A 13,129-nucleotide genomic window follows, 5' to 3' on the forward strand; every position below is an offset into this window, starting at 1 on the left:
CACGGTCATCAAAATTCTGAAGATCTTCAATATTGAAATCTTCAACCCATTCAAGCTCTGCATATGGCAGTTTTTGCATCATGGCATGACCATAGAGGCTGTTTGCATCCACATACAGTATATAATTTGATGGCCGTGCTGGATCATAATCAGGCAGCATAATATGCTTGTTATTTGCTCTGGCATATCTCTGGGAACATTGCACCATCCCTCCTCTTATACATTTCTCCATAAACAGATACGTATCTTGATCGTGGATCAGATCCAATTGCATTTTAGTGTTGAAAAACATTGCGGCCCATGCTAGGCCCGGGGCACTGTAAAAATATATTGGGTCCAGTTTATAATTTTGCATGGAAGATTTTCTGAATGCTTGCAATATATCAGCTAAGAGAGTGACATCAAGTTTTAAATATGCCATGTGATAATCACCAAATGTCTGGCATTTTAAATTATTCCACATCAACTGAGCATGGTGATAATCATCATCAGTGATTCCAGATCCTCTGATTTTGCTGTAAAACTCTTCTTGTGGTGGCAGGGAACACTCATCAAATTTAGAAAAATCTGTAACATAGTCATATGGATATACACCCTTCCGCCTAATTAATTTCAGGTCCTGATTTGGAAACGAAGCACGTGTGATTTTGAATTGATCATCAGATAATTGACTGGCCAATGTAGCCAGGCTAGCGGACAGAATTCTGTAAGAATCAAGAAATCTTATGTGAATAGGAACACCATCAACTTTAATTATCTTGCTAATAGATATATATTTCTCATCATTTTCAGCTAAAATATTTAAATTCTGCTTGTCAAACCCCTCGTATCTGATCAGATGATGGAAATCATAATTGGATGCTCCATGGCAAAATATGGGGACAAATTTTGGTCTCTTGATCTGAATATTGCAGCTATTACACAGGGCCATTAAGAATTTACCATCTGTATGAGAATGGTGTTTCACCTTGATATTTGTATCTGAAAATTCAGAATCACATACCGGGCATTTTTCTGCATTGTTGAAATCTTCAATCTCTTCCTCTGTTAAAGGCAACATGGGCTTTGATTTTAATAAGATGTTAGATGCTATGTCACGGCACTCATTTTCTATTCTATGTGCAAATATTTTGATGGCATCCGGTCCCATGTATAAGCACGGCTCACTAGCTACACCATCCCGTATAACTGTATAACAAAAACTGGAAGGTTCATGTTGCTGGTATGGTGTAATTGAAGATTCTTCGGGATCTGGATTGCAGAATTCAAGAGGTTTGACGTTCGATTCAAAATCACAGACAATATATACTGGGTGTTCCAACGAGTCTTCATACTTTTTGAATTTGCAATTTTCACTTGGATTGGGCATCACCATATGAACAGGTTTATGATTCCCACAGTATTTCAGATGCTCAATTAACTTGTTTTTAGCAATTTCTGCATTCACTTCCCGAACCCCATTCACCATTTTTTGACCATCAAATTCAGTTAAACATCTTCTGCACAACTTGAATATTGTATTGGATTTGCCTTGTTGTTTTCTGACTAAAGCTTCAAGACTGTGTATCAGAGTATAATGGTATGTGCTATCCCCTTCAATTAAGAGCAAATCAATCGGAACAGCAGATTCATCATCAATTGTTCTGATTCTGAGAGGTGCTATCGGGCAATTGCCAGTGGAACAAATAAATACATTAATAGATAATTGCTTGCCATTAATATCCCGGGCCTTTTTTTCAAATTTATCAATATTCTGAACAGACATTGGATATTCTAAACCCTCCATTGCATCGTCAAAATCATGTTCATGCTGTTTGTAATAACTTATTCTCTGAGGATCCCTTGAAACTGGATACAGAGCAGCTAATATACACCACAAAAAGCATTTCGCGTCATTATTTTTTATATTGACCACGGCTCTTTTGTTTTTGATATTAGCAGGTAATGGCAGATATGTAGAACCTTTTAATGGGCTGAATTCAGAAATATTAATATATAACTTGTGTGATGAACCGCATAGGCTCCATCCGGACTCTTTTGCCGCAAATTCAGAGTGTTTAATATTCAGTTGATCTATCAACCTGCTTATTATTGTGTCTAAATTTGCATTTGAATAAACCGGTACAGTTTCTGTTATGTGGGGCTGTATAAATTTTGTACCATTTGGTTTTTTATATTGTGTAAACAATTTGAGGGAGAGCTTATAAGACCCATTTTGTGCATTAAGAATTGCCTGCACATCAGGATTTACACTGTTCAAAAAATTATTAATTCCACATCTTGGCTCTGATACAAACCGATAATCTCTTAATTGGGCATTAAAACTGCTATGGATAGGTGCATAGCGTGGCTGCTTTGCAGGTCCAGCATTAACAGGTGCTTCGTGCCTTCTTTTCAGACCAGAAGTAGATGGTTGTGTTGATGATTGTGCAGAGCAAGTATCTTTATGTTTATATGTGAAATATTCCATGTTATATTCTCTATGGCATTTGGGGCAAATTATTGTGGGAGTTCTGTATTTGTCTGGGTTACAAATCTTTTGGTGCTTGGCCCAATTGGAGCTGGATATATTTTTATTGCACTGATTACAATATTTTTGATTCGGCATTTTTGTTGTTGTTTATTATATACAATTTCCTGGGATTCAAATCAAAATTCTATGCTTAATAAAAAATATCAGTTGGGTTCAGCACTGTGCTTTGTGTGTGTGTATGTGTGTATGTGTGTATACACTTAATATTTTTGGCTTTGGTATTTATATACAATTTCTTGGGGTTCAAATCAAAACTCTATGCTGGATAAAAATATCAGTTGGGTTCAGCACTGTCCTTTGTGTGTGTGTGTATGTGTGTATGTGTGTATGTGTATGTGTGTGTGTGTGTATGTGTATATGTGTGTGTGTGTTGATATTTTTGACATTGGTATTTATATACAATTTCTTGGGGTTCAAATCAAAACTCTATGCTGGATAAAAAAAGCAGAAATAGGCCACAACTTGGCCACAAGTGGACCGGAAGTGAACCGGAAGTGAACCGGAAGTGGACCGGAAGTGGACCGGAAGTGGACCGGAAGTAGACCGGAAGTGGACCGGAAGTGGACCGGAAGTAAATATGTGTGGGTGGGTGTGGGTGGGTGTAGGTGTGTGTGTGTGTGTGCTAATACGTTTGCGTAGTTTTAGGTGTGGGCCAAGAGGGGCATATTTTTGACAGGTTTATGGACAACAATCTCACAGAAGTGCCTTTTGTAAGTGTAGACAAATCAATCTGAGGGGGGTCATACTTTCTCAGGAAATTCCCGAGGGCATTTTTACAAAAATCTTGGATTAGACAAGATTCCACACTTGAGCAAAAAGCTCATATGGGCATGTTGAGCTAGTTTTAAGTATGGCCAAAGCTGCTTGAGGGGGGTTCGTACTTTCTCGCGCCAATAATATTGTATTTTATACTACTGCTACATTACTTTACTAAATCTCCTAAATTTAGTAATTATTGAACTCTAACTGTGCCACAAGTTACAATTTCTGAAAAAAGTAACCTTACTTACAAGTGACTAGTTATTCCAAACAATGATTGTTAGGCATGCCTACTGTTCCTCTATTGTCTCAGAGGCTAACAGCCTTCCTCAATTCACTACAAGGCTTCTGTAATGCATTACAATGGAGCGATTCTCTTCTCTGTCCTGAATCTTCTCAATTCACTGCATTCTCTCAATATACACTCCAACATTTCTTACTTTGCTTCATTCTTCGAATTGTTTCTCCGTTCCCTCACGCTCAACATAATTGTATTACTTCTCTCCTTCATGTCCTTGGACCCTTAAGATCTTCGTTTCCGACTCCATTTGGCTAACAAGAAGGAGAAGCACTTCGACGAACTCAGTTTCCACAACGCCTGGAGATTCCACCATTCTTGCAGAAGAGGAGTTGTTAATGAGCTTAACTGGGGGGCTTATTAAGCAAGTATCTTTGTTGACAGGGTACAAATGGCAGGCGGGGCTTCCTCGTTGCCCCCTCGGAGGGCTTAATCGGATCTCGTCCTCTCAAGCGACCGTTCATAGTCTTGGCCCAATCTGAACCCATTAGCCACACTTACCGTAAATCCCATTCCTGTCTAAAGACGGGGACAAGGAGATGGTGTGGTCGCCATCATGCTTCGAGCCTCTTTGCAGTTCTTTACATAAAATGTAAAAATAAATCTTACTACTGTTGCGATAGAGCTATGCACGAAATCAAGTAGTGGATTTGGAATTGAAGACTTCAAGATATGAAATCTTACCCTTCCCCCTCCCAAGAAAAAATCCTGCTGAAGGTCTTGGACACAGTTACCGCAAAACAATAAATATTCATAAAAATATCCGCAAAATAACATAAACGTGTTAAAATTTACACTAATAATCATCTATAAAAGTAACTTTAGCGAATTTGAATAGAAAACAATAATAATAATAATAATAACAATAGCCAACCTTCGTAGCGCAGTTCTCAGCTCAGCGCGCTATGACGCCATGGATCCCGGGTTCGATTCCCGGCCTGGTCATGGGTGTTCTTCGTGAGTGTTTCATCAATTTAATCAAATCATCACTCATCCTCATCTTCGCGATTAGCCAAAAGTGACAGAAAAGCGAAGTAAAATAAACCAAAGTGATCAAGAAAACAATAATTAAATAAATTCACAAACCTTTGTAAGGAATCTTGTAACTCAGTTACTTCATAATCATTGCGTAAATTGCGCCTGATGACGTCATACTTAATTGATTTCACACATATCTTCCTTTCATTAGTGATCCTTAACATACAAGGGTGTCGCATCCAAACACGGATTAGTTTAATGTAACATAACATTTGCAACGTTTTCTATAGGTGTTTCGGCAATAAAAAACGAAAATAACCACAAATTTTCTCGACCGGTCCTCTCTGATGTGAAATCCAATCTGAAAAATCCCTGATCAACGCTTAATAGCAATTATACCATCTCCTAATAAATCAATGCCCGCTTGTAATCATTTGTAAGCACTTTCCGGAACGTTCTCCCCGCTTGCTGTGCAATTATTTTAAAACCTGCTTCACTTCCATCAAAGCTCTACGCAATTTTTAATTGGATCCAACATGGCGTCGACGCGAGCGTTCGCATTCGAGATTTATATCTCTTTGGACCGGTGCTCGCTAAGCAGCAAATCAGCTTCTTCGCAGCAAGTGGATTTAGCTCTCCGCTCTGCGTGAAACAAATTGTGGGCTGGCAATCTAAGCCTTCTATCTCGGCTATCGTGATAATGTGCCTTTTTTGATCCCGTGCTGAAAGGTACACGCTAGGAACTGAAAATGTACTTTCGGATAACATGTTTGAGTCTTTCTGTCAGGGTAATCCCTGTAAAATTTCCGCAAAACGTTATTATGAAGAGCCTGACATTTTGGTGCTTAATTGTGACTGTGCACGGAGAGCTGGGAAAGATGTCGACAAAGAAACAAGCGACTGTCTAGAAATTCAATTCCTTCTCTACGAAATGCTATCATTTTTCTAACGAGATTTGGCGCAGGGTGGGTGGTAATCTGCTGCGTTTACGAGGATGAAGGGGGAAACAAGCTTCTGAAGCCTTTTAGTAATTTGATTTGTATTGTGTTTGCCAGCAAAAGCAAAAAAGATATTTCGTTCGTAAAAGAGGAAAACAAGAACAGTTTTTGTTCAATAAGCTAAATCTGAAATGGAATTGGTATTTTAGTGGATTAATTACAATGAAATATAAATTAAAATATACTTGGTGTTCCAACTAGGTGTCGGATTTTTACTTATTTCCCTAATTCATCCCATGCAGTGAAGCATAGGCTTTAATGTTTTTAATTCGTTTGTTGCTTCGAGCCTACTAATGTATTTTTATAGTGCTTACAAATGCCTATTTTGAGGCATGGTTGTAAACGGTTCAGGAATTTTATATACATTCAATTCCAGTCCAGGAGAAGAAAGTAGCAAGCGTAAATGGGTTCTGGACCGTAAATAACCTTTTTATGTTTAAATAATTTAAATAAGGTACAGGAACCATTTTTCCGGGTGAATTTAAAAACGGTGCAGGAACCTTTTCTCCGGATGAATTTAAATACGGTTCAGGAATATTTATTATGGATGAATTTAAAAACGGTGCAAGAACCTTTTCTCCGGATGAATTTAAATTCGGTGCAGGAACCTTTTCTCCGGATGAATTTAAATACAGTGCAAGAACCTTTTTTCCGGATGAATTTAAAAACGGTGCAGGAATATTTATTATGGATGAATTTAAAAACGGTGCAAGAACCTTTTCTCCGGATGAATTTAAATAAAGTGCAAGAACCTTTTTTCCGGATGAATTTAAAAACGGTGCAGGAATATTTATTATGGATGAATTTAAAAACGGTGCAAGAAACTTTTCTCCGGATGAATTTAAATTCGGTGCAGGAACCTTTTCTCCGGATGAATTTAAATACAGTGCAAGAACCTTTTTTCCGGATGAATTTAAAAACGGTGCAGGAATATTTATTATGGATGAATTTAAAAACGGTGCAAGAACCTTTTCTCCGGATGAATTTAAATACAGTGCAAGAACCTTTTTTCCGGATGAATTTAAAAACGGTGCAGGAATATTTATTATGGATGAATTTAAAAACGGTGCAAGAACCTTTTCTCCGGATGAATTTAAATACGGTGCAGGAACCTTTTTTCCGGATGAATTTAAAAACGGTGCAGGAATATTTATTATGGATGAATTTAAAAACGGTGCAAGAAACTTTTCTCCGGATGAATTTAAATACGGTGCAGGAACCTTTTTTCCGGGTGAATTTAAATACGGTCCAGAAACTTTTTTTCCGGATGAATTTAAAAGCGGTGCAGGAATCTCTTTTCCGGATGAATTTAAATACGGTGCAGGAACCTTTTTTCCGGGTGAATTTATATACGCTCCAGTATTATTTTTACCGGATCAATTTAAATCCGGTCCAAGGTCCGTATTGGAATGAAACAATGCGCCACTTGGACAGAATTTAAAATGTGCGAGGAAAAACGTTCCGGTTGTGTTGAACATGTGGATTCCTGGGCCTTTAAAAACCCCGTTTGGAAGTTAGCGCCTATTTCGTGCAATATTGCCTAAAATATCTATTTTGGTATTTTTTGTTACTCCTGCCTTTTTTGAACTTGGGAAGCATTTTAGGGCAAAATTTATGATTAACTGAAAAAAAGACACTTACCAAATTGCAATGGATGTAGGATTCTGGAAGTTTCAATTTCTCTTTATCAGGATAAGCAATCTGATTAGCTAGTTGGCGACTCATACTTTGACCATGCGGAGCCAGACTGCAATCCCTTGTCAACATAGAAGTGTTTAACAGCTGGATGTAATAATATTTGAAATCTGGTAATGCAATGCGTCGTTTCTCTTGTAGTTGAACCAACATCTTACTATTTTCACTCTAATTTCTGAACGTACGCCATTCTCCTCAAAAAGCGCTTAAGATCTCTGTGCATTTCATAGTCGGCAAACGCTCTTTGTATTCTCTCATCTAATGTAATGTACTGACGTCGTCTACGTTTCCCTTTAAGATTCAAGGCCCTCCTCTCACAGCAACTTCTAATCTTAAAGTCTTCACTAATTGGTACACGTTAGGACTTGACTTTTCCGTCAATACATTAAATTAACTGCATGGTTCCATCCCTCGACTGCATTGTTAGTCCTGTGCCGCTGTTGGGAGCCGTTCCAGATGGAAATGTCGAAAACAGAGTTGTTCATCCACTGTTCAACGAAATAATACAAAAATGTTCTCAATAAGTCGTGGTTTGGCGTATATATGATCACCTTCATTCAGCCTTGAAGATTTGCGTGCAGAACTGTACGTACGCAAATGTTGCTAATTCTGGTAAACAAATTAGAAATCGTAGGGGAAAATCCAAGCAGTGTCGCTTATGACGGGAAAAAAACAGTTTTTGCCTCAGTGTCGCAAATGACGGTGTCGAAAATGTCGGAACTCCCCAGACAGAGACCAACCCCTCCCTTGATTTTTTCCACCTGTCAATTAGTAGGATCCAATCAGAATCCTCCTCTCTGTGCATATGATGAAGGAAAGAAGGTGGCTTGAAAAATCTGTATATATCGTGTTATTACCAAATTCGTTATCTGAATAGTGCCGAAAGAGAAAACATCCAGAAGCCATTTTACCGAAACAAGGATTGCTGCAGATATGTGTTTTATCACTACAGGATAAGTAATTTTCTGTCAAGTACACGTGAAGGAGATGTGTTTATCTGTAAAAATAGTTTTAAAAGTAATTTATATAATTCACGCAAAGACACACTGTTTTATCTTCTGCAGACCCGATTCGAATTCCTGGTTCTAAAATTGTCGTTTGTTCTTTATAAAAAAATCTGTAAATCCTTCTACTGAACATTTATGATTTTTTTAAAAGTTATCTCAATATTAACGCGATTCACACATCACAAAAATTATTTTGGTTACAGTGTTGCCAATGAAGTAACTATAAAAAGCACCAATGGTTAGATTAATTTCAAAAGCACCTACCTTTTTGTTTAGCTTGACGTCAGTGAATATGGAGTGAACGCGCCACGTCTTGGAGAACATGGATCCGAAGGCCAATGAGAATCCAGCCATGAGGACCCACGCACGCGCAGTGCAGATGTAGGGGAAGGTGTGGACGCTGGTGAGCTTGCTATCCAACCCCAGGAATATGACACTGGTGTACGTGAGAATGCAGCCTATGATTATCATATTGTTGAGGTAAGGGCTGGACATTTTGATGGACCTGGAAACAAAAGTTGTAGCGTGAGAAGATATTTACCCACATGAAACAGCACACAGACGAAATCTATGTTAATCATTGGTTGAGTTTATATGTGACTTAAGCAAAAATATATGGTCGTGTTTACTAAACTTTGTAATTTTGGCCAAATTATTCGGTCATAGAAAACGATTAAGGCCAGTGTGGCCAGACATACTTAAATAATGGTGACGGCGAATGATCACTGGTTTTTGGCCTACAATTGTTTGGCATCTAACACTTATTTTCTAAATTTATTTCAAATAAATAGCCCTTTCTGTACATTCATTAATACAGCTTGCTTATGGAATCTATACATTTTACACCTGTTACACAACTCGTGTAACAAGTGTAAAATTTGTATTAAGTATTGCAATCATTATACTCCGTATATCTGGAGGAAATTGAAACAACAGGTTACAATCAGTTTAGGATCGACATTGTCTGTTTGACAACAATTTCTCACTACCCGGTAGAGGTACATAGTGGTTCGGATCCCACTTTAAACTGTAGGCTCAGTCCCGATTAGCCATACTGTGCAAAAGTGTACTCAAAAACACCAATTCAGTCAATCAACTTTCTCACCAATGCCTCACCGATGACGTAATGGTACCTGGTGGAGCCACATTGCATAGTGGTTAGGGTCCCACTTTAAACGGTATTTTCAGTCCCGATTAACCTAAAGTGGACTTAAATCCAAATCAAAACAAAGGAAACCTTTCTCACCGTTATCTTGATCTGTAAGGTATATTATAAATAAATTTTGAAAAAAGTTTTGAATATAATTAATGCCCAAAATTTAGGAGTAACATAAACAAGTAGGCCAAGTTCTATTTTACTTATCCAGTAACCATGTTGATGTTGCGTTACCGGAGTTATGCCAGTAACTGTGATGAAAACATGTTACTTTTTGAAAGTTTAATTGCTTGATTTTTGTTTTGAGTTCACTTTATGCACAGATAGGCTAATCGGAACTGGATCTACATTTTAAGGTGAGAGCACCTCTCTGATGGCCTATAGGTAACGTCGTGGCCTCGTAATCAAGGTGCCCCATGTAGGAGACATATTGCACAGTGGTTCGGATCCCACTTTAAACTGTAGATCCTGCCGGGCCCTGTGACGAAGTGGTTAGCACATCGCGCTACGACGCCAGCGATCCTGGGTTCGAATCCCGGCCTCGGCATGAATGTTTGTCCATTCATCAATTTCGTCATGCCATCACTCATCCCCATCTTCGCAAAATAGCCAAGAGTGGCACAAAAAGCGAAGTAAAATAAAGTCAATCAATCAATTAAACTGTAGGTCCAGTCCTAATTAACATAAATTGGATTTAAAGTAACAATTGAAACAGACAAACAATTGTAAAGTGAGATACAAAGTACTATGTGCCTCTACCGGGTATCGAACCGGGAACCCCTTGGTTACAAACCGTTAAAGCTACGCCATCGGGGAGGCCCTACTTTTTAAATGTAAATGACAGTTCTTTCTAAGAGCCTCCAGCATGGTGACTGATAATGACGTCAACATTCATACATGCATTGATGCAGTGTTTGTTATGCATGGTTCAGTTGAAATTTCTTCTGTCCTGTTTTAGACGAAATAGCGCGTTAGTTTCAAAACAAACCAAGAAGTAACAATTAAAGAACTCAAGACTCTATTCCTACCCATACCTCCCATAGCATCGCTTTGATCACGTCATCACGACAGACACTGAACAAGCAACTCGTACAACTGCACGTCCAATACATGCCAATATGCAGACGATGGTCGGCTTTCATCATGTCCCCACTGAAACCTCAAACAAAGTTCTCCTATTTCCTGTATCCAATTAATTTCTAGTAGCCGCCGCTAGTTTCATATTACCACAGTCGCAGTTTTCTATTTGGTGGATCCAGACTCGCCAACCAGAGCGCCGCCAGCAGAGTGTACCTAAGTAATTAAATATTCAAAGGAAGCGAGTTTCCGTATTAACAAAAAAGCAGGCAGGAAGCCTTAAAGAGGGAAAAGTTTTTCAAAAATCGGGAATAAATCGTAAGATTGAGGGTCCTGCTCCGGTAAAAAGAAAAAAAAAGGCAATTTGCTTGCGCGGAAAGTTTTCTCATTAAAGGAAAACTTACGAAGTTGTATGATTTCCCGGCGAGAGATTGGAGTCACCCGCTTAAAAATTCCCTTCTCAAGAAATAATAGAAAAAAGTGGGGGTCCGCGGCGATTTCGAGAATACCGAAGTAAATAACAAAAGGGGAAGGGAAAGCAATACAGACGAGGAAAGGGACATAAAAGAGAAAATACGATTTGTTTCCCCCCACAAAGAAGTAAGAAAAAGTGATTGAAGTAAATAAAAACGAATGGAAGATTCAAAAACCTAGGGTTCGAAAATGTTCTTTCTTGTGTGTGTGGTAGAACTACTGTCAACAAAGCTCTTTTGCGAGACGAGGAAAGGGATTCTAAGGTCATTGCTTACGTCAGCAGTTTCCAATATGGCGTCCTACTCCAGGCTTCAGAATGAATCGGCCATGGCGCGGGTGCTTATGTGAAATGAACCTCTTTATATGCATGTACAGTCACCAGCAATAAAAATGGGACGCCTACATCCCGTAGAAGCTTCCATGCAAGGCGTTATGTGTGTTGCCTAACTATACGGCGGTGGTGGAAGTTGCCATTGAAAATTTGCCGTAGAGTTAGGCAACACATATAACGCCTTGCATGGAAGCTAGTATTTCAAGATGTAGGCGTCCCATTATTATTGCCGGTGACTGTACACCCAAGAGCGAAATTAATAGTAGGCGAATTGTCCATTATTTTCAGCCAGTCCCTTTTCCACAATTATGAACTGAAATAAAAAAAAAATAATGAGGACGGAACAACATCTGCTTCTCATGAACAGCATTCCATTTCTTAAAGGATGCACAATGAAAAATAATTATAACAATGATGGACAATTTGCCTGCTATTGTCTTTGCCATTGGTTGTACGAATCTGGCAACATGATGAAAAGGAAATTCTTAGAGGAACAGGCACAGTCACCGTCTCGGTGAAGGAGGTAGGAAATGCGAAAGACGGAAGTGTTGAAAATAAAAATGAAAAATCTCGTACCTACACGGACATTCAAGAATTCACTAAGTTCAAACATTATATACAAAAGTACCTTAACATATTATATCACTAAACACTTCAATGTTTACTATAGATCTGAAACGTGGTTCCCTACATTAAAAGGAAAGTTTGGAATATAAAATCTTAAGGGGGATATTAGGAACTAAAAAGATATGAAACAGGAGAGTGGTTACGCAATACTGCATTAGATAATCTGTGTACATCTCCTGGTCTTATTGGAGTAATTAGAGGGGCCACCATGTAGTACCATGAGGAGAGAAAATTTCATACTTTTATGTTGGAAAGCCAGATGGTAAGAGACCTGTGAGAAGATGAAATGACGATTTATTTATTGTGTGAAGTTCCAAAAAGCATTGAAATTAAAAATAAAAATTAAGAATTTCATCTTTCATTAATTAAGTACATAAATATAATTCAATTAAGTAAACATAAATATTTTCATTCGCAAAGAATATCCTCCCAATATTTTAACCTTATACTTCATTCGCACTTCTTTCGGTATATCAGTCCATGTGTTCCCATGTTCTTACATGGATGTTTATGTATGTATGGGGATCTCAGCGTTTATCTGTAGATATGAGTATGGATATCTTATTTTGTGTGTCTTTGCATACCATGTCATTTCTTGATAAAAATTGTGTTTGCTTTCAATATTTGCGAAATATTTTTCGAATAATCAGGCTCATATATACTGTATGATGTTATTATTCTGTCAAAAATCATAGTTTTTGCATCTCTACTGTGCTCCAAATCTTTAAATTACATTTCTTTAAAAAATGCTTCTCTGATCTGCCTCAACTCTGACAATGACATTGGTACAAAAAAATCCCTGTTGTAGATATTTAACAGTACAGTTTGCAACACTACGGCAGCTCCAGCAGCAGACTTACTGATTAGATGGTACTGCGATTGCATTTCCTTCCTTGCTGATTGCGGCTGGCCTATTATTGGATCGTTCAAGGTCACAGATTTCGGTTTTCATTTCTGGCTTGCTGGGTCCAGGGTGTTGGGCGAAATACATAATGTTTTGTCAAATCGCCACAAGATGGTGCTAAGGTTTGCCATCTCGAAAACGAACTGACAGGGAGGACTACAACTGCATTCCTTTGAGATGGTAGAAAGAAATTATAGAAAACATAGCTAAATCTAAAGAATTTTGAAGGTGAAATACTGTGAGTCAAGACTGGTGACCTTGCTGTACTGGAATGCAAGCTCATAATATATAC

General features: G+C 38.2%; 1 protein-coding gene across 2 annotated transcripts in view; it reads right to left on the reverse strand.

Annotated features, from left to right (window-relative positions):
* The window catches only part of GABA-B-R2 (gamma-aminobutyric acid type B receptor subunit 2), a 330,120-nt gene that overhangs the window by 117,560 nt on the left and 199,431 nt on the right, over window positions 1-13,129 (reverse strand). For both annotated transcript variants that reach the window (XM_083138018.1, XM_083138017.1), the window contains exon 7: window positions 8,533-8,773. In XM_083138018.1, the coding sequence (XP_082994144.1) occupies window positions 8,533-8,773 (241 nt within the window). The remainder of the gene's footprint in view (window positions 1-8,532; window positions 8,774-13,129) is intronic.

The sequence above is a fragment of the Lepisma saccharinum genome, chromosome 16 (assembly GCF_977018435.1).
Source record: "Lepisma saccharinum chromosome 16, izLepSacc3.1, whole genome shotgun sequence".
Lineage (NCBI taxonomy): Eukaryota > Metazoa > Arthropoda > Insecta > Zygentoma > Lepismatidae > Lepisma > Lepisma saccharinum.